Source organism: Herpailurus yagouaroundi, unplaced genomic scaffold (genome assembly GCF_014898765.1).
Source record: "Herpailurus yagouaroundi ecotype Mexico unplaced genomic scaffold, PumYag 203, whole genome shotgun sequence".
In the NCBI taxonomy this organism is placed as follows: domain Eukaryota; kingdom Metazoa; phylum Chordata; class Mammalia; order Carnivora; family Felidae; genus Herpailurus; species Herpailurus yagouaroundi.
Genome location: NW_024412434.1, coordinates 13,790,034 through 13,811,740, shown reverse-complemented (window position 1 = coordinate 13,811,740; position 21,707 = coordinate 13,790,034). Strand labels below are relative to the sequence as shown.

The 21,707-nt window shown below is 33.5% G+C and overlaps 1 protein-coding gene across 1 annotated transcript in view; it reads right to left on the bottom strand.

Moving 5' to 3' along the window:
• Nucleotides 1-21,707, bottom strand: part of DNAJC1 (DnaJ heat shock protein family (Hsp40) member C1) — a 225,763-nt gene that overhangs the window by 138,686 nt on the left and 65,370 nt on the right. Inside the window, exons 2-6 of the mRNA XM_040451250.1 lie at nt 12,437-12,538; nt 11,901-11,947; nt 5,331-5,496; nt 4,342-4,439; nt 3,279-3,372 (exon numbers count right to left, since the gene is read on the bottom strand). Coding sequence (XP_040307184.1) covers nt 3,279-3,372; nt 4,342-4,439; nt 5,331-5,496; nt 11,901-11,947; nt 12,437-12,538 — 507 coding nt within the window. The remainder of the gene's footprint in view (nt 1-3,278; nt 3,373-4,341; nt 4,440-5,330; nt 5,497-11,900; nt 11,948-12,436; nt 12,539-21,707) is intronic.

The window sequence follows — 21,707 nt, the reverse complement described above, 5'->3', positions numbered from 1 at the left end:
TGTGGGTGCGTGAATGATATGAGGCATACATTTTGCTAAACACAGGTATGCCCATACGCCTTTCCTTGGATATTTTCCAATCTGGGAAGTGTCTGACATTAATTTAACATTATCAAATATTTTATATGTGTCAAGTATAATAGGTTTTAGTTCTTTTGTCTCATTCTTCTAATATACCAATTATTGCAATTTTCCCATTATCTAGAACTGTCATTTTCCAACTCCTACTGGATAACCATTTATGTGTAAGAAGTACAATAAAGGAATGGGTATTCACAGGAAGAAGTTGGAGACCAAGAGCTGTTGATATGACAAGGACAAAATTTGAGTACAGACCTGACTAGTGTAAAGGCCACTTGCTGGAAGTCTCTGAATCTCCCACTTTTAGTTTGGACCCTTCTTCATATCCAAATAGCTACATACTTACGCAGAATACTTGCAGATCAGTTTTAATGAATTTCATAAAATTCAAGGGATTCACACACAGAAGTAAAATTCTCTTAACGGACATCTGCTTAACTAACTTACCGCATGCCTATAGGAGCTAGATGTGTTAGCTCTTAAATCTGTCAGTGATAATTGTTATGTAATTATATGATTCAATTTAAATACTATATTAAAAAAGGAAAAGTGAATAGAAAAAGAGAGTTCTTTCTATGAAAACCAAGTAGATGCTTGGAAAGCTCAATGAAAGAGTTGCTAAAAATGCTGTTAACTAGATATAAGTTAGTCAATTATGAAAGACCAGGGGAAATCATAAAACTCTGTAAGGATTATACAATTACATTGTTTGGCAAGAGTCTCGTTTAACTCTTCTTTAAGAAATCAACTGGAAGGTTGTCCTTAGAGAAACCAAAATTATAGAGACAGTATATGCAAGAAAAAATAAAACGATGGCCCTGTATCACAAGAGTGGTCAATAAATAAATAAATGTAAAGTACATGCTTAAAATGTTTGAGGTCATATGCATCATTTTGTATACTTAGAGCTCTAGTAGGGCTCTTTTTTGACCACTGTACCAATTACCAGTTTACAATGCTTCAGGTAAGGAGGGCTTCTTCTAAATTTCACAAATATCTTATTGAAGACGTCACAGAAGTATCACATCAGAACGTCAGCGTTGTGAAGAAGGCGTATGTACTCACATTACACAATTTTATGGATGATAGATTAATACAGAGTTACAGTAGACTGAAGAAAAAAAAGAAAAAAAGCAGACACAAATCTAATCCTAACAGCAACTATTCAGTATTGCTTTGCTGATGCTTTCTATGTTGACCAATCTGTAATACTTTCACTTTTACAGCTTGTATCAGTCTACTATATACATTATTTTGTTAGTGAACATGAAAAAACAAATCTTATATCCTCAAAACAGAATTAAAATACCAAGTATTTGTTAAAAAAAAAAAAAGGAACATTGTCTTATTTTTCTTCTTGGAATGAAATTATCAGAAAGAAATAATTAGAACAAAATTTAAAAGTCAGATTTACAAAGGTTTTAAAAACCTAATGCTTAGTGTCTCAAAACTGAAAGCAACAGGTACAACCAAGTAAGTAAAAACTTTAAAACTCATACTGATCCAACAGTTTAAGAAAGCAGAGTTTCTAAAGAGACTAAATATTTTTTGTAAAATTTCTAATTTTTGTAACTTTTAAAAAATTTATGGCAAGGCAATATAATCTGTTAGTTCCAGACTCTGCAGGCAGATAATTTAAAATAACACCTTATAAATCTAAGCCATCTTAATATATCGGTTCTAGTTTTGCAAACTGCTCTGCATACTAACCTGGATTTATGGTAATTTTACCAAATAAACATTGTTTCAAATGACTTGGCTTACAATTACAAAGAAGTGTTTCAGACTGACATTTTATGTGATACTCAATTTACTCTGCCTCATGACTATAAAATGCATCTACACTCTGGCTTGCCTATTGCAGATTCTAAAACAAAACAAAACAAAACAAAACAAAACAAAACAAAACAAAACAAAATGTCACTCTTAAAAAACATAAGAAAATACATGTCCTAAAATATTTTTTGGTTACATCTTCTCACATAGATACTGGTATGACAAATATACTTTACCTCTCTCTCTTATTAAGACTTACATACACAGCATACACGGATTGTGGGTTTTTACGCAAATAAACAAGATAATATGCTAAATAACTTATAAACAAAAGCTTTTAAATTACCAAAATACTCCAATTTTCTCTATTAACTACAAACAAAATATATGATTCTGCAAGCAATAACTATTAAGATGAACTATTTTGATGGAAGAATTGGTAAATAATTTTGAACGACCACAAAGAAACACACTAGTGATTTTTATTTCATTTTCCCTTCTAACATAAAATTTTTGTTTTAAGAGGAAAAAAGGATAAAATGCAGAAGTTGGAGTCATTCATTTCCTTAAATAATTAGGAAAAACAGCTCTGCTATGTGAAAAGAAGCGGTAGAACTGGGTGGGAATCATCTGGCTCTCTTGTTTTTTCTAAACATTTATTTTCTGAAATGAAACGTTTCCTACCCAAAATTACAACTTAAAAGAACATTGAAATTTTTACACCCAAACTATTACATATAGTTTTAAATGTTATGTTTATGTGTTCGGAATTTTCTAACCAGATGTAATAATTAAAATTAGCAAAGCAATAATTTAATAAAATATGCTTTGGTATGCTGAATTTTTTTAAGAAATGCGAGAAATTGCCATAGAAATTATATATACCCACATTCTATTGTTTGATCGAGAACTACTAGCAACAGAAACTGATTGCCAATGTAAGACAAAATATCTCACTCCTCTTAAAGTTGCAAATAAAATGGAAAGCAATATATATTTTTGCATAATTATGCAAATGTTCGTGCGTTCCCCCCCCCCCCCCCCCACTGTGTACTTAAATGCTGTTAAAATAACAGGTGACAGGCTATTTGAGTCCTGTTCTTTTTTTTTCTGGATACACCTTAAATGATTACAGTGACTTAAATTTTTATTGCTCTTATACCTAACGATTGTATTTTTTTTTCTTTTTCTATGTCTTAGAATTGTAAGTTGTTCTAAAAGCAATGCAAGAGACAGTTATAGGGATAAACACCTAAATAAGTTTAGAACTATTCTAACTAGGTTTATACTTATATCAATTCAATCAGTATTATAAAACATCCATTGTCTATCAGTACTCGGATAGCAGACATGGGCATAAATTATTTCATGAATAATTAAAGTGAAAGCATCTAATATTATATGAAAGAGGTACACCCTACCTGGATTAGATGAGGCAATGCTTTTAGTGTAAGGCAAAACCAAATTCCCAGCTTGCATGGAAGCAAATCATGCCACTGTGGTTTCATCACCAATCTAAAAGGGAAAAAAACAAAAACAGAAACAAAGAAGTAAAATATAGAAAGTTGGGAAACAAATATTTCTATAAAGATCATGAATTCTATTATGAATGGCTATTCCAACAAAAGTACGAAGAAATTTTTCAATGAAATATTTATGACAGTTATCACTACATTTGATGTATTCTATCAGGAAATACGTTAGTTACAACAAGTGCAATATGCATAGCAACTAAGAAAAGCTAGGCTAAGATTTTGGGGAAGGAGACTCCTAAACAAGTTACAAAGAAACAAAAGCTCTCTTTCTAACCTGGACTTTTCGTCAGTTCTGTAAAATGAATTCTTAAACCTTATGATTACTTGAGCTATAAAAGACTAAGCACCATCAGAGTGTTCCCAAGTGCTGACAAGCAGATATGAAGACTGTAGCATAAACAAACCAATACATAAAAATTAATGTCATTTGCAGTTCACTGAAGCATTACTCACTGATGTCATCAGAACAGAAGACAGGCAGAATAGTCTCTGATCTCCATCTCACATTGATCCAGTTCCTGCCCTGCTGTGTGAACTATTTAAACCCTTTATTTCTTTTTATGAATCGATACTAGAAATGGTATCTTTTTGAGTGTACCGCATATCACTGCCTTTCTGCATATTGTCACTTTTGAGCTAAACATTAAAGTGACAGCTTCTTCTAGGAATACTTTATTTCTGAAGTTCAGTATAAAAATTTCAAATGACAAACATTTGGGGGTTTGATTACTTAAATATATGTTTACACTTTACAAGGGGAAAAAACCTGTAGAACTTTTGTCTAAGATTAGGATTTGTCTCATAAACTATGGCACATTACTAATCTTTTATAAACCTACTACAGATGTAAATGTTAGCAAATCTGAAATGACTATTCATATGAAGTTGGACCATATTAAAGACGCTTTAAAACAGTTTCAAATTACACAATATTTTTATATGCACCCACCTTTCATTTTTTTCGGAGGCACCAAGTTTTGACACATCCACACTCTTGCCGCCTGTCTTTTTTTTCTTTTCTCTCTTTTTTCTACTAAGCAGTTCATCCTTAATGTGGAAAGAATTATGGTTACAGGTTATCATTAACACATACTCTTCAAATGTTATCAAGAGTCTTCTGTGAAGGGTAAACACTACAGAAGAACATTTATGCAAATGTATGTAGGGTCCAACATGATTAAGTAAAATCATCAATCTTTAACAATAACTGTTGCCATGGCATCCAGTCCTTAAACACACATGAAGTTCAGCACTGTCAGTCATGTGCATCTCCATAGCAATCAAAGTTTTCTAAGAAGAGAAAGCATTCAACTTACTTTTTCTCATTCATCCAACTTTAATAATGTCACTTCAAAAAGAATGAGTAAACAGATGCTAATTTATGAATACTGATAAATATGTTTGATTATCTTTAGCACATAAAAAAAATCTGAGCAGAATAAACTATGTAATGGTATGTTAAAAGAAGAAAAGTGTAATTTTTTAACCAACTGATCTCTGAAATTATAAAATTATACTCATTTCAAGTCTTATATTTAGTTAAAACCTTTTAAAGTAAAATTCTTTACATAAAAGGCTATGACACAAAAATTTCTAACATCATTTTTACATAAAAAATATTTGTTTGGAAGGTGGCAATTAAGAAAACATGGCTCTCCCTGCTAATTTTCAGCTAGGTATTTGGACCTTCACAAAATTTTATGACAAATTCAAATGCCACCTTTTTTTTATTAAAAAAGAAAAAAAACAACCCTTCTTTTATGTCATAGGTTATTCTTGACTTAGAAGCACATCGAACACCAGCTATGGAGTACAAAACTATTAGGATAAGGAGTACATATAGAAAAATTGAAATTTTTATCTGTTGAAAAATAAAATGTCTGAAATTCCAGATAAAATTAAGGAGGCTAGATCATTTGATTTATTACCAATACTTACCAGTTGTTTTTCCAGGTAGATTGACCAAACCACAGCGTAATGACCCACTGTGAGAATAATGAACAGAAGTAAAGCCAGCTCAGCATTGCTCATTTTTCTCACCCGCCTGTAGTAGAATACAGGCTGTCGCCAATCTGGAAGTCCATTGATCAGAATATCATCATACCTACAGTAGCAAATATAATAGTTTTTCATGGGGAGTTTAAAATAAAAACAAAAAAAATTTATTCATACCCATATTTACAAAGAGGCAAGAGAAAAAGAATTTCTCCAAAATATATAACATTTGTGTAGATTAGCAGCATTACAATGGCCTATAAACTCAAACCTCTGTGTGTAGAACAATCACAACCTTCAAAAAGATACACAGTCATACACTGTGGATACCAGACCTTGTATTTAACAGTGATGTGACTTCCGGAATGACATCTAAACTAAAGGAGCCATATAGTCTACCTCTCTATCAGTCTGCAGTAAAGACCCCACCATAGAAGCCAGCAACAAAGGGAACAATCTCAATGGAATAAAAATCAAGATAAGAGCTCTATTTGTTACCATGAATCATATATTAATTGAACCAAATTCAGGATACATCTTCTAGCCAGTGCTATTATTTCCAACCCTGCACTATGTAGTTCAAGGTTGAAAAATTCATATATAATATTTCATCAAAGCTCCTTCGTGATTAAAAGCCTGTAAGACAAGCATCTTTTAATTTTGTATTGCTCAAATTCCTTTAAAGAATAACAAGTTTCCATAGTAGAAAGAGATGGGAAACAACCAGTGTTTATGTTAGATTTCTCAGTAAAACTGTTTATTTGTAAACATTTAAGTGGCAATTTCCTCATTTTTGGCTTTGCTGGAGGGACAGAACATAACGGATAAAAGCTCTCCTAGTAATGCATTTTAAATCAGCTTTCTTTAGAATAAAATTTTAACTGAATTTCAATTTACCTGTCAGACCATTAAGACAAATATTTTTAAGGTTAAAAATCAGGAGTAACATTTATGATTGTAAAACTCAAAATGGTCACACACAAACACTGTATGTTCAAAACACACAACCTGTTAATCTTAATTGAACACAACTCATTAAAAATTCTAATCACACTATTTCTGGAATTAAATCTTCACTGAAAGGCCTAATTTGGTGCAACACATTGACCAAAATATTTTAATTAAAAATATTCTGAGTTAGTCGCAGGCCTAATTACAGGAATAGAAATAGGGCCTATATTGTCAGGCAGGTCAGTAGAACTCAGTAGTAGGTTTTTCTCAAGTAAATTGACCGATCTAGGAATAATAGCGCAGCTGCTAAACTGCCAGTCTTGACATGTAAATCAATTTAAATGCAACAACTGCAGTAGCTACTTTGATAGTTATTAAATTGATACCTTGGAGATATGCTGGAAAAAAAAAATAAAGCAGAGGATTTATTATAGGCACCTTCTTTTTTCAGTAGGAAAATATTGGTTACAAATTCAAAATATATTTTATTAGCAAGACTGGAAAATCTGACATTTAGATCAACTTAGATTATTAATAATAATGGCAGATCAGAATAACTAATGTTCAAAGCAAAAGACATTAGTACTAAACTCTTAAAAGGCAAACTGTGTAGTATACAAGAGTGTACAAATTAAAATATGGTTGTGTAGTGGCTAGACCAGACAAAATCTGATGTTAACTATTCTTTTTAAATATTTATAGCAATTCTTGAACACTAACATCAAGATATAATAACACGATTGAATCAAAAGCTATCATTCCTGTCCTCAGAAGTTTGTTTAAATCCATCTTTGTAAAAATTGACTCATTTTAAATTAGAAATGGATTGGCAAAAAGGTTTCAAGATTACAACGTTTGAATGAAGGCCAATGAATGTTAAATCCTGCATGTATTCTAAATCTACATTCTACTTCAGATTTGTTCAGGGAAAAGGAGGTGAATATAGAAACCACTGTTTTCAGCGAATCTCTCCCATGAAATAACTTCATGTAGAAAGTGGTTATTGATAAAGACCATCTAAGGAAGTGGTGACGATTCCCTAAGAGCATTACTAAGTATTGAATTTGTTTTAAATCTACATTGTATTGTAAGAAGACATAACTAAACTCGTAGCTATGAATCTCATATCACACATTTTATCACCATCATTGTTGAAGTGCTATGTATCCAGTAATAGCTAACTCTTTTCTCCCCTCACATACAAGTTGTACTTAGTGTACAGCCAAATTCAAGACAGCAAAACCTCATGCACTGAACACATTAAACAGAACCAGATATTTACTAAGCTATGTCTGCCACTCTAAACAACAGTCTCCAAGGATTAAGCTTAGAATCAATGCTCTATTGATTTTACTATCAATGAACATTATGGCTCACACGACTGGCCATTTTAAGGGAAGATAGCTTCTATTATAGTTCACTTTTTTAGAATATACGCTGTTAAAAGATAAATCACCACTTTCCTGAAACACCGAAAAATAGAGATATTTTGTACAATACGCAGGGACTATATTCATAGTCATTTAAGAAAAAATGTGTTGACAACACATAAAATTTAAGGCATCACTATGTTATGCTGTTTCTGTATTTAACACATAACACTGTTAAAATGTTCTGTAATTCATTTCATGCAAACCACTCTCAATAATTTGTTAAAACCAGATTAAGAATGCACACATGTATGAATATGTTATAAGAAAAAACAAAAGTAAATCTGTGTGATGAAAATATCACTAATGCAAAAACTGGTATGGAATTATTAAGGCCATTATCTTGGAAGTTAAAATACTGATTAATCAGTTCCACATTCAACATATGGCCTAAAATATGTTTACTTTGATTTTCTTAAAATGTACATGATAAATATAAAATAACGGTTACATAATCATTAGTGAGTTTCACTCTATAACCTCAATTTTTCAAATATTATTTAGCCTAATACAAACATCAGAAAGCAAATAAATCTAAAAAGGTTTAAATTACCAATGGAAAAACATTTATATAAATATAAAATATTTGCATATTTTGAAATATAAAATAGCAACTATGAAACTAAAATAGAAAACATACGTATTTTGAAAACAAGTACTTAAATAATTCTAGCCATTTGCCTAAACTGTAAATTTCCCATCATACAAAGTGTGAATTTTTAGTTTAAAACACTAATAACCACATGCACTTAGGTCTCATTTTGAACCTTTGAATAAAAATTAATTACACAAAGATCATAAACAAGAAACACATCTAAATTAATCAATCATACTCTCCTTTATAAAATGTATATATATATGCCAAAACTTGTGGTACACAGCACTTCATGTATTGCATATAATAGGTATCTTATATCTCCTAATTAGGGAAGGTACTAAGATTTCTTATTCTCAAGTTAATGTTTACTTTTCTTCAAACACACCTGCTATCAAATTTAGAATAATGATGTAATGGATTTGTAAATGTTTATCATATTAAGGCTGAGATAACTATACTTTTCACTGAATTTGAAATAAAACATGATTTTATTTAGTAAGCTAAAAAAATACATTCAACTTTTACAAATATAGTACTGTAAAACAGACCGAAAAAACTAAAACAAATTTAAAGTTGTACAACTGGGTTAGCAAAATACCACTGGTTAAAAATTTAGAATATATTTTAAACAAAAGTAATATACTGATATTACAAAGCATAATCTAGTGTTTATATGTAATGATTGATATCTACTCAGGACTTCATTTCCTCTAACACTCAGGATACTTGTATAGAAATTTATGTCAGAATATAGCTGAGCTGCTATTCCCCAAAATAACCAAGTTACCCCTGGAGTTTAGAAAAGGCTGCTATGCTAAGCTTCCTTCCACTAACCAGGCAGACTTGTTATTTTCATAATGTAGTCTAGGTTTTGGGGAGGAAAAAAAAAGGCTTGAAAGTTTATTCAGAATCTCACTCCCAGGAATCTATTCAAGAGGAATAAAAAAAAAAATTGTTCACACAAAGATTTGTATGTGAATATTCATAGTAGCATTGTTCATCACAGCTGAAAAGTGGGAACAACCTAAATGTCTATCAGTTGGTGAATGGATAGACAAAAGTGGTATATGGCATGGAATATTATTCAGCAACGAAAAAGAATGAACTACTGGTATATGCTACAATATGGATGTACCTCAAAAAGATTATGATAGAAGCCAGATGCAAAAGCGTACACATTACTTGATTTCATTAATACGAAAGGCCCAGACATGTCAAATTTACAAACACTGAAAGGAGATCAGTGATCACTTGGATCTGGGATCAGAGTGGTGACTGCCTGCAAACGGGCTTGAGGGAATGTTTTGAGGTGATGGAAATGTTCTAAAACTGGATTGTGGTGATTTGCACAACTGTGTAAATTTACTAAATAAAAATCATTATCTTGTACACTTAAAATCTGTGACTTCTATGGTATGCAAATTATACCCAAATAAGGCTGTTTAAAAATAAAATCTGTCTTTTACTTAAAAAGAAAAACAGAAAAAGGTTATCCAGTTTATTTGATCTACTTCCATTGCTATTCTCTTTCCTACCAAAATTTAAAGCAGGCACTTGATTTAAGTGAAAGCACAATTACCTGTAAGGGGAATAAACAGGGGAACACATATGACAACTTTCCAAATTGCAAATTCCTGGGAGGTTACACATTTAAAAGTACTTATTTAATGAATATTTATAATAAATAATTGTGATACCAAAGAGTATTTTTTAATACCAGTATAAGGCAATCTTCTTTTGGAAGATAAAAATGACAACTGGGGTTTTTTTCCTAAAGGAATTAGAAACATCAGGTAATTGTCTGTAGAGGTGCATTTCTCATATACGTTTAAATACACATAGGTCACCTGGCCTCAGGCACAAGCTTTAGAGAAGTGATTCTCAGCTTGATTAGTTAAGACTTTTGCCTCAAGGAAAACCAGTTACCAAAGAGTTACTTGTGCCTCAGGGGGTATAAATACTACAGCTGTTTGTGTAACTGTCAGATCCATTTTTTCAACTAACATTGAAAAAAAATTGCAAAGAGAAGAAATCCTAAAAAGAAAATGTTAGAGGAGTATACATTAATGAAGAAACATTTTATACATAAGAAGTGATTTGTTCTGTAAAGATATAAATGATTTTTCACCAACAGAAAGAAATTGTTACAAAGTTTACTGACCTTTAAGATAACAACAAACAAAAAGACAAAATCTAATGCCAAAGATGTAGGGAGACTAAATAAAGCTATCTTTACAGACACATTCTTGATGTGTGAAATAAAACTAGGGGCTCAGTGAGAGAAACCAACTAGAAAATATGCACAGAATGACCAACACTTCTTTCAACACACTTCTAGGACTCTTTCAACACTATGGATTATCTCAAACCAGAGGAATGTCTGCTATGGTATCTGGACCAATGCCAGCCCTTGTTATAAAGCAAAGAACACTTACAGAGAATATCTTGAGTTCTTGCTTTGCAATCTGACAAACTGAGGTATTCAAATTAAAGAGTTAAGATGAGAACCAAGAGTAGTAGCTAACGTTTTAGGACACAGAATAATTCCAGATAATACACTTGAAGAATTTTTTTTTTGAAGAAATGGCTAGTCTAGACTAGCCTAGAATAGAACATATCAGTCTGTTTCATATACTGTAAGTATTCTGTGGAATTTTTGCTTCCGGTATGTGAACGTGTATGTGTGTTCTGAGGCATGATGCCAAATATACTTTTTTTTTTTTTTTTTTTTGCCAAATATACTTCTTACTGTGGGTCTGACTTAAGAAACTCTGAAGCCCAATGCAATAGTGTCTATACATTCCACACATCCTGAAGGAGCAGAGGAAAGGGGCCTCTCTGCAATCTCCTCCTGTCACTGGCCCTATAAACCACTGCATAAATATATTACTACTCTTCCTCTTCCGAACAGGGCACAGAGAAGTCTCGAAGTGAGGGCGCTGCCTCCACTACGAAGCTTAACCCTAAATGCAGAATCACCGGAGCAGAGTAAGAGAATGGAAAAAGACAAAAGAAATAGGAAAAAGAAGCAAACATTTTCTTCCACACCTATTTTCTACAGACTTATACATGTCTGTTCTCTCACAAATATCAGGGTTTATTTTGAGAGTGAGGAAATACCAAGAATTTGTGATAATGCGAATATCACTGACAACCTAATTCCAAAACATTCAAGGAATAAGAAAAATAAAAAGACCACCAAGCATAGATAGGAGTTATTACTGATATATCAAAAATGACTGGGCATTTATTTGAAGTCAAGTGGTATTTGTATTTCCCAAAGCATAGACACTCACGTTAAAAATCATATCTAACGGAGCCATGACTTGCTAATGTTACAACTCATGATCCTGAAGTCTATGAGTACGGAATCAACCTAGTGAATATTCTGAATATAAATAAACTCTGCTCTAAACATAGGAAGAAACAAAAATAAAACACTAACTTACAATGTTTAGTGAGACAATTCTTTCCTTTATAAACTGAGACATCAAACTACAACATCTTAATTCAAAAGCAGAAATGAACACTCACCTCTGCCTTCGTTCATCATCCTTCAAAACTTCATAAATGGCCACCAACTAAAATAAAAGCATCACTTTAAAACAAAAATACTCTCAACTATAAGAAATCACTTAGGAAGGTGAACACATTATAATGCACAAGGAGAAAACCCTGGGTGCTCATATATACAATGAACAGACACAATTTTAATTATATGTAACATTTTATGTTTTTAGTAGGATCTTCAGAGGTTAAAACATGCTTGATACCAAAATAAATCTTTTTGAAAGATCCAAAAGTAATTATTAAAATGTGCTTTTTAAAAACAAAAGCTATAATTTAGACAAGAAAATTATGACAATTATGATCCTCCAAGAATTTAGAGTTCTAATATAAAAAAATATTGGCGATATTTTGTAAAAAAATGAATAAACATGGTATTATATTCCTAAACTACAACCTCATTTTCAAATAGAAATGTTCTACATTTATAAGTTACTATTTCTACTAGAGAACATTTATTTATAAATCTGTTACAAAATATATTAATAGCACACTTCACTTACTTGTCTAAACTGAGTTTCTGCATTTTCATCTTTATTCTTGTCTGGATGCAAAGTCAGTGAAAGCTTACGATATGCTTTTCTAATGTCTGCAGATGAAGCATCCTGGAAGTGGTAGGGGGAGGGGAAAAACACAAAGCAAACGTTGTCAGAAAAAGAAATTCCCAGAACCTTGTTAAGATCTGAGAAGACAGCCAACCAAGTGCAGGACCCCAGGCAATGTAATTTGAGCAATCAGTCTAACAACCAGGCTATGCAACTGGCCTGACCCACATGACTGAACAATTATTCAATCTAATTTGGCTCTCCTCTTAACTTTTCATTACCATACAGTCATTTAAAGAAGACAGTATTTGGCAAAACTTTTCAAACACTTGCCTTCCTAAAATTAACCAATAAATCTTTTTCAGTAATTAAGAGATCAAAAAGAAACAAATTAAAAATTAATACATCCATGTGCCTTCAAAGAAGGTCTTTATTTATTTGAGAATCTTAAAGCCAATTTCTGAATCCCAGGCTTACCATATGTGGTTTCTTCATTGTTATTTATATTGAATTTACCATCGAGCCACAACCTATGGAATCTCAATTTCACATGTCAAAAGTATGCCTATTTGAAAGCAGTTACATTTGCATTTATCCAAAATAACTATAATTAGATGTAGTTGTGTATATTACACTTAACGTTTTTTTAGTGTTTCCTGGGTGTTTTCAGTGGGGTCCAGTTTCCAGTCTAGTTTGCAAAAATAAATTTGCCCACTATTTATATACAATTTAGACATATTTAAAAGGTCACAATAGTTCAGTAAGGGTATGCAGGATTCAGCAGATGTTAAAATTACATTTTATGTAATCCTGTGTGTACAGATAAACTCGGAAAACATGATTTCACATAGCCAGCATAATATATATGACAATAACAATGAACACAATGTCAAATTGGGTTTAAAACTTGATCTCCACCTAGGTCAAAATGATTCTATTAACTAGCATATTCATAGTAGTACAAAATGATAATAGAGTTGTTTATTAAATTTATTTTGTTTTATCGTTGAAAATTTGTCCAATTCTTAAAACTACTGTCCGAAAAAAGGCCAAATGACTCAAAATCCAAAACAAAACACACAAAAAAATCTGTGTACCTGGGACTAAATAGCTGTTAAAGAAACAGAGCTGGAGAGAGGCAAAGTGAGAATTTGTAAAGCTTTTCTTTATGAACCACTATTTTCACTATCAATTTTCTGGGGCTTACTGCTCCTGGGTGTCACTCTAGTTAACAATTTTAGCTTAGGTGTGAATATTCTTGTGACTTATAGAGGACTGCGAAGATATAAAGTTAGCAGAGTAAGTTTTGCTAGTCATACAGTTAAAATTTCATTCTAGTTTGCTAAACAGAATGATGTGTTCCTTATACTTAATAGGTAACATGCAATAGAAGAGGATGATTATTTACTGAAAATCTGTGATGGAGATTTTGTTGAGCAAAGAGGACAAATGTCTTTCAGTAACTGTTCTCTAGTTGGGACTTTAATTTTGGATTTTATTAAATTGGGACTATATCATAGAACAATTCCAAAAGTAGATTTCTTACAAAATAAAACATGTATTTTCTCGTGTTACAAAATTACTTCATGCTCATTATGAAACACCTCTGCCATATTTAAAAATAAAAATAACTAATAGTCACCTAAGGCATTTTCCTCCTTCTAGTCTTACCATGCTGATTCTAATTTTCCATTTTCCTGCCACAATATGTGCCCTCAATATAAATGTAGCCAGATGGCTCTCCTATTTCAAACCCTTCAGTAACTCCCAAGTGCCTTCATCATCTGTCTTTTCCAATCTTTTTAGCTTTATCTCCCACTATCATGGCCCATCCTCCTGGTCCCCCAGATCATTACACATTAGGATGCCGTTCCCTAACCTCATGTTTTTGTTTTGCACCCAGCTGTAGATATAGACAGTTCTCTCCTGGCTAAGGAATGAGTATCTCAGGCTACCCACAAATATTGTCTGACTTTTTCCTCTTGAGAATCTGTCCAGTATGGTTATTTCACCAATTAGCCCTACCCTGCGTGCATAGAACTGAAAAATTTGAGGACTTCCCTGTCTAAAAGACATGCTCTAGATAAGCTTCACCTCAAACTAGCTTATGGATGTACTTAATTTCAGTAAATTACTTAATGAATCTTAACTTATTTCATCCTCAAAACAAAGCTACAGGGTAAGTATAGTTGTTGTTAGGCTAATTTTACTGCTGAGGTGAGAGAGGTTAAGTAACTTGCTCAAATTGATACTGCTGGTAAATAGATGAAAACAGAATTGAAACCTAAAAAATGCCGCATCAGAATCAGAGATCTCTATATTAGCTCTTTAGATTCAGTTAGTAGATTTGGGTTGAGTCACTTTGTAAGAGGCTACATATTTGGGAAGGCAGTGAGAACAACTGTTAGATTCATACTGATCTGATAAACCATGTGGAAAACATCCCCATAACTACAATGTGAATGTTCAACTGCAATTTTATTTTATTAAAAAAAAATTTTTTTATGTTTATTTTTATTTCTGAAAGAGGGCAGGGGGTGGGGTGGGGGGACAGACAGACACATGCAGCACAAGTAGGGGAGGGGCAGACAGAGAGGGAGACAAAGTATCCAAAGCAGGCTCCAAGCTCTGAGCTGTCAGCACAGAGCCCAATGTGGGCCTTGAATCCACAGAATGAGAGATCATGACCTGAGCTAATGTCCGACGCTCAACCAACTGAGCCACTGAGGTGGTCCTCAACTGCAATTTTACAGGTAAAGACCCTAATATGTGTTAACTTTTCTAACATTTTATATAATATTTCTACTAGAGACCTGAATGTTAGAACATTCACCTCTTATACTCAGTAGATTAGCCTTTTATCTCTCTGGCTTGCAGAGAAAAGTTTTTGATAGGGCTGTGGGTGAACTGGCTATCTTTAACACTGTTGACATCAGTAGATCTATAGAGGTCAATTAGCAGAATTCTTTTCCTTCTAAATATGATATGGTTCCTTGGCAACTTGAACATGAATTATCTTAATGTTTGGATGACCTCTGTAAAGAAGGTACATATGAACATTCTTAAAATAAAACTATGAAAGTGATATGTTTGTCAAAATTGAAACAATGCTATGGGACATCAGCAAAAATGACAGAGTAGGGAACTGCAAGGGCCTGTCCCTGCACAGAAACAGCAGATAATCTGGCAAAAACGGTCAGAATCGACCCAATCTCAACTATGCAAACTACTTAAACAAGAAAAAGGCAGCTTAAAGAACCATGGTTGTTTGTTTTGGTCTGCTTGTTGGTTCCCTGATGGATTGTGTAAAGGGCTTACCTTTATTTTACCAAACTCAGAACTCTTCCAAGGCAAAGAGGCAATTAATTACCTAAGATACTTGTTAAAAACATAATGGCAAATTTATTAGCCAGTGCCAAAGGGGGCAAGGAATAGTGGTTGGGCCATACAAAGACACATCAAAAAGCTTTGGAGGAAAGACTGATGAGATGCTTTGGAGAATATGGGCTTTGAAAAGCTCCCACATACTCCTTGGAAACCAGAAGACCATGTGCATGCCCAAGGTGGAGTACATACTCAGACCTGCAAAGGCTCTAAATTCTCATTTCTGACTGATCTTTAGCCTGGACACAAGCAGAAAGTGAAGGCTGAGAGAGTTGTAAACCTAGCTGAATGCTGAAGGCATGCCCCAACATGCACACAGAATCTACCTCTAGCAAAGTCTAAGTCCTCCCCCCCCACCCCCACCCCCACATATTTGGCTTTGGGCCTTTAAGGAAATCTGCTGGATCATTAGCTGACCACTAAGCAAATCAAACAGAGATGTCAGTGGCTACACATAACATATACATGTCACAAAATTAGTTTAAAAAAGTCACTAGGCAAACAACAACCACAAGCAGCAAAAAACAGAAAAACAAACAAAAACCCTAGTGGGGTGAGAGAATCTGATTAAATGTCTAGTATTCATTAAAAATCATAAAGCATCCAAAGAAAACAAAAAAGTATGGTGATAGGGGCGCCTGGGTGGCGCAGTCGGTTAAGCGGCCGACTTCAGCCAGGTCACGATCTCGCGGTCGGTGAGTTCGAGCCCCGCGTCGGGCTCTGGGCTGATGGCTCGGAGCCTGGAGCCTGTTTCCGATTCTGATTCTGCGTCTCCCTCTCTCTCTGCCCCTCCCCCGTTCATGCTCTGTCTCTCTCTGTCCCAAAAAAATAAACGTTAAAAAAAAAAATTAAAAAAAAAAAAGTATGGTGATAAAAGAAATTAATACAAATTATCCTTGAGGAAGCCCAGACATTGAACTTACTAGACAAAGACTTTAAGTCAACTATTTTTAAAAAAAAATTTTTTAATGTTTATTTATTTTTGAGAGAGAGAGACAGAGTGTGAGCAGGCGAAAGGTAGAAAGAGAGGGAGACACAGAATCGAAGCAGGCTCCAGGCTGTGAGCTCTCAGCACAGACAGCTGTTCAAGCCCAACACAGGGCTTGAACTCATGAACTGTGAGATCATGACCTGAGCCGAAGTCAACACTTAACTGACTGAGCCACCCAGGCACCCCTAAGTCAATTATTTTAAATATCCTCAAGCACATACAAAGAAGTAAAGTAATGTCTCACCACATTGAGAATTTCAACAAAGAGACAGAAATTTTAAAAAGGAGCCAAATAGAAATTGCGGACTTGAAAAATATAATAACTGAAAATAAAAATTCACTAGAGGGGCTCAAAAACAGAGCTGAGCAGAAAGAATCTATGAACTTGAAGATAGGTCAAATTGAGATTACCCAATATGAGGAGCAGAAAGAAGAATGAAGAAAAATGAACACATAAAGAGTTCCAATAGGAAGTCCAATAGGAAGAGTCCAACAGGAAGAAGTCCAATAGGAAGAAGAGAGTCCAATAGGAAGAAGTCCAATAAGAAGTCCAATAGGAAGAAGAGAGTCCAATAGGAAGAAGAGAGAAAGGTATGGAAAAAAAATATATTTGAAGAAAAAATGCCTGAAAGCAGCCAAAATTTGATGAAAGACATAAACATATGCATCCAAGAACTACAACAATCCTAAGTAGTATAACTCAGAGAGCCACACTTAGAAACATAAAAATCAAATTGTTAAAAGACAAAGTCCAAGGGAGAGAATCCTCACATTATTAATAGCTAATTTCTCATAAGAAACCATGGAGGCCAGAAAGTAGTAGAATGACATATTTAAAGTGCTAAGAAAAATTTTTATCCAAGAATTCTAAGTCCAGCAAACCTATCCCTCAAAAATGAAAGAGAAATGAATATTCCAATTACATAAAAACTGAGAATTTATTACTAATAGATTTGCTAAGGAAGAAATACCACAGGGAGTTCTTTAGGCTGAAAGGAAAAAAAAATACTAGACAGTAACTCAAATCTATATGAAGAGATAAACACTGGTAAAGATAACATATAGATAAATATAGAAGTCAACATCTGTGTATTTTTGGTTAGTATTTCAATTTTTTTCTATACAACTTAAAGGACAACAACTAAAGCAATAATTATAAATCTATGTAAAAGAAGACAATGATATAAATCTATGCCTATAGGCATACATGTATATAGATGTAATCAGGGACAATAACTACATAAGGAAATAGGAATAGGCTTTGTAGGAGCCAAAGTTTTTATATGATTTAAATAGGTATTAATTTAATACCCTTTTAAATAGGTATTAATTCAAACTACATTGCTATAAATAAATGTTAACTGTAATCCCCACGACAAACACAAAGAGATCAACAGTAAAATAAAAACTGGATCAAATGGTACACTAGAAAAAAAATCTAACATAAAAAAAGGCAGAAAAGGAGGAACTTAGGAAAAGAGAAGATAAAAAGCATATAGAAAACAAACAGCAAAGTGGTAAAAGTAAGCCCTTCCTTATCAGTAATTACTTTAAATGTAAATGGATTAAGCTCTCCAATTAAAAGGCAGAAACTTGCAAAATGGATTAAAAACAACCCTGCTCCAACTATATGGGGCCTATAAGAAAATCATTTTAGAACCAAAGTGAAAATGTGAGGGTGGAAAATAATACTAAGTGCAAAGAGTAACCAAAAGAGAGCTGGGATGGCTATATTAACACCATGCAAAACAGACACTAAGACAAAAATGGTTACAAGAGACAAAAAAGAACATTACATAATGCAAAAAGATGAATGCATCAAGATGCTATAACAATTATAAACATATATGCACCTAACAACAGAGCCCCAAAACATATAAAGCAACTACTTAACAGATTTAAAGGGAGAAATGGAGCATTTGTACAGTAATATTGGAAACTTCAATACCCCAGTTTCTCAATAATGTCCAGAGAAATTAGGCAGAACATTAGCAAGTAAACAGAAGACTTAAACAACAGTAAACCAACTGGTTGACCTACCTACCAGACATCCACAGAACATTCTACCTAACAATAGCAGAATACACATGAAACATTTCCATAATAGGCCAGATTTTAGGCCACAATGTAAGTCAAGATAAATTTTAAAATACTGAAATCATACAAAGTATCTTCTCTAAACACAATGGAATAAAATTAAAAATCAATGACAGAAGGAAATTTGGAAAATTCACAAATGTGTGGAAATAACACTCATGAACAACCAGTGAGTCAAAAAAAACCCCACCAAAAACAACTTATATATGAATGACAAGTGCCATTATGTTATCTCTCTATAAGATAATTGTGTACATGTTACAAGAACACAGAAACAGTCTAGAAAACTGTTTTTTTTTTATTTTTTTTAATGTTTATTCATTTTTGAGACAGAGAGAGGGACAGAGCATGAACGGGGGAGGGTCAGAGCAAGAGGGAGACACAGATTCTGAAACAGGCTCCAGGCTCTGAGCTGTCAGCACAGAGCCCAACGAGGGGCTCGAACTCACGGACCGCGAGATCATGACCTGAGCCGAAGTCGGACGCCCAACTGACTGAGCCACCCAGGCGCCCCTAGAAAACTGTGTTCTTGAAGAACAAAACTGAAAAACTCTAGAGAATCTTTTTCCAGGGATGTTTAGATTGTGAATGAAACAGGAAAGGTCATTAAATTTCGAGATCATATCATTTCCTTTTGGATTTACTCATTCTGGGAGGTTTTAATTCATTAACATTAATAGTTACTTATAAGTATTTTTCTAACTTAATATGACTAAGCATTAAGCAAGAAGTAAATTAAATCATGGTATTCAATTTTGTATAAAGTAAAAAAAGGAATCACTATAAACATTAGAAAGCACTTTGATATAAATGAAAACCAAACTGCAACGTACCAAAACTTAGGCTGCAGTAAAAGCAGTGCTCAGAAGGAATTTTACAGCTATAAACAATGATTAAAAAAATCTCAACCTAACCTTCCACCTTAAGGAAACAGAAAAGAATATAAACTAAACCCAAAGCAAATAGAAGAAAGGAAATAATAAAGATTAGAGCACAGATTAGTGAAATAAAGAACAGAACAACAACAGAGAGACTCCAGAAAACCAAAAGTTGGTTCTCTGAAAACGTCAACAAAATTGATAAACCTATACTTGAATGAGAGAGGGGATTCAAGTTATTAAAATCAGGACTAAAAGTGGGGACACATCACTGCCAATCTTACAGAAATAAAAACAATTGTAAGAAAATACTATGCATGAGGCACCTGGGTGGCTCAGTCCATTAAATATCCTGGGTTTCAGCTCTGGTCATGATCTCACAGTTTGTGATATCAAGCCCCACATCAGTCTCTGTGACGACAGCACAAAGCCTCCTTAGGATTCTCTCTCTCCCTGCTCACACCCACTGTCTCTCTCTCTCTCTCTCTCTAATATTTTTAAAAATTAAAAAAAAATTTTTTTAATGCTTTTATTTATTGAGAGGAGATAGAACATGAGCAGGGGGTGGGGAAGAAAGAGAGGGAGACACAAAATCCAAAGCAGGCTCTAGGCTCTAAGCTGTCAGTACAGAGCCCTATGCGGGGCTCAAACTCATGAACCATGAGATCATGACCTGAGCTGAAGTTGGATGCCCAAATGACTGAGCCACCCAGGCACCCCTCAAAATAAACATTTTTTTAAAAAGAAAATACTATGCATAAATAATTGTTTGCCAAGCAATTAGAAAACTCAAACAAAATAGACAAATTCCTAGAAACACACAAATTGACTCGTGAAGAAACAGAAAAACTGGATAGACTTATAACAATAAAGAAATTGATTAGTTTTAAAGACCCAAAACCAAAAAAGAAACCTCAACATCCAACAAAGCCCCAAACTGCAAAATCTGATGACTTCATTAGTGAATTCTAATATACATTTAAAGAAATCACCAGTCCTCTACAAACTCTTCCAAAACACAGAAGTGGAAGGAATGCTTTCTAACTCATTCTATAGGGCACCGATACTGAAAGCCAGACAAACACTACAAAAAAAGAAAACTATAGACCAATATCCCTTATGAATATTGACACAATTCCTCAACAAATTTCTAGTAATCCAAATTCAGCAGCATGTAAAAAGAATTATATATCATGACCAGATGCTATTTATCCCATGAATGCAAGGGTGGATTCGATGTATGAAAAATTAACATTATATACCATATTATTAAAATGAGGGACTAAAATCACATCATTATCTCAATTGATGGGAAAAGTATATGGTAAAATATAATACCATTTGATAACAAAATAAATAAACTAGGACTAGAAGGGAACTTTCTCAAGTTGATAAAGGGCATATATGAAAAACCTATAGCTAACTTCATACTTAATGGTGAAAGTCTGAAAGTTTCCCCCCAAGATGAGTAATAAGACAGATGTCTGCTGTCACCACTTTTGTACTGGTGTCCTAGCCTGAGCAACTACTCAAGAAAAACAAATAAAAGGCATTCAAATTGGTATGGAAGAATTAATATCATCTCCATTCACAAATGATATGATTTTATATATAGAAAATCCTAAGGGGTGCCTGGGTGGCTCAGCTGGTTAAGTGCCTGACTTCAGCTCAGGTCATGATCTCATGGTTTGTGATTCAAGCCCTACATAAGGCTCTGTGGTGACAGTGCAGAGCCTGCCTGAGATTCTCACTCTTCCCTCTCTCCCTGCTCCTTCCCCACTCTCTCTCTCTCTGTCTCTCTCTCTCAGAAATAAATACATAACTTAAGACGAAAAGAAAAGAAAAGAAAAGAAAAGAAAAGAAAAGAAAAGAAAAGAAA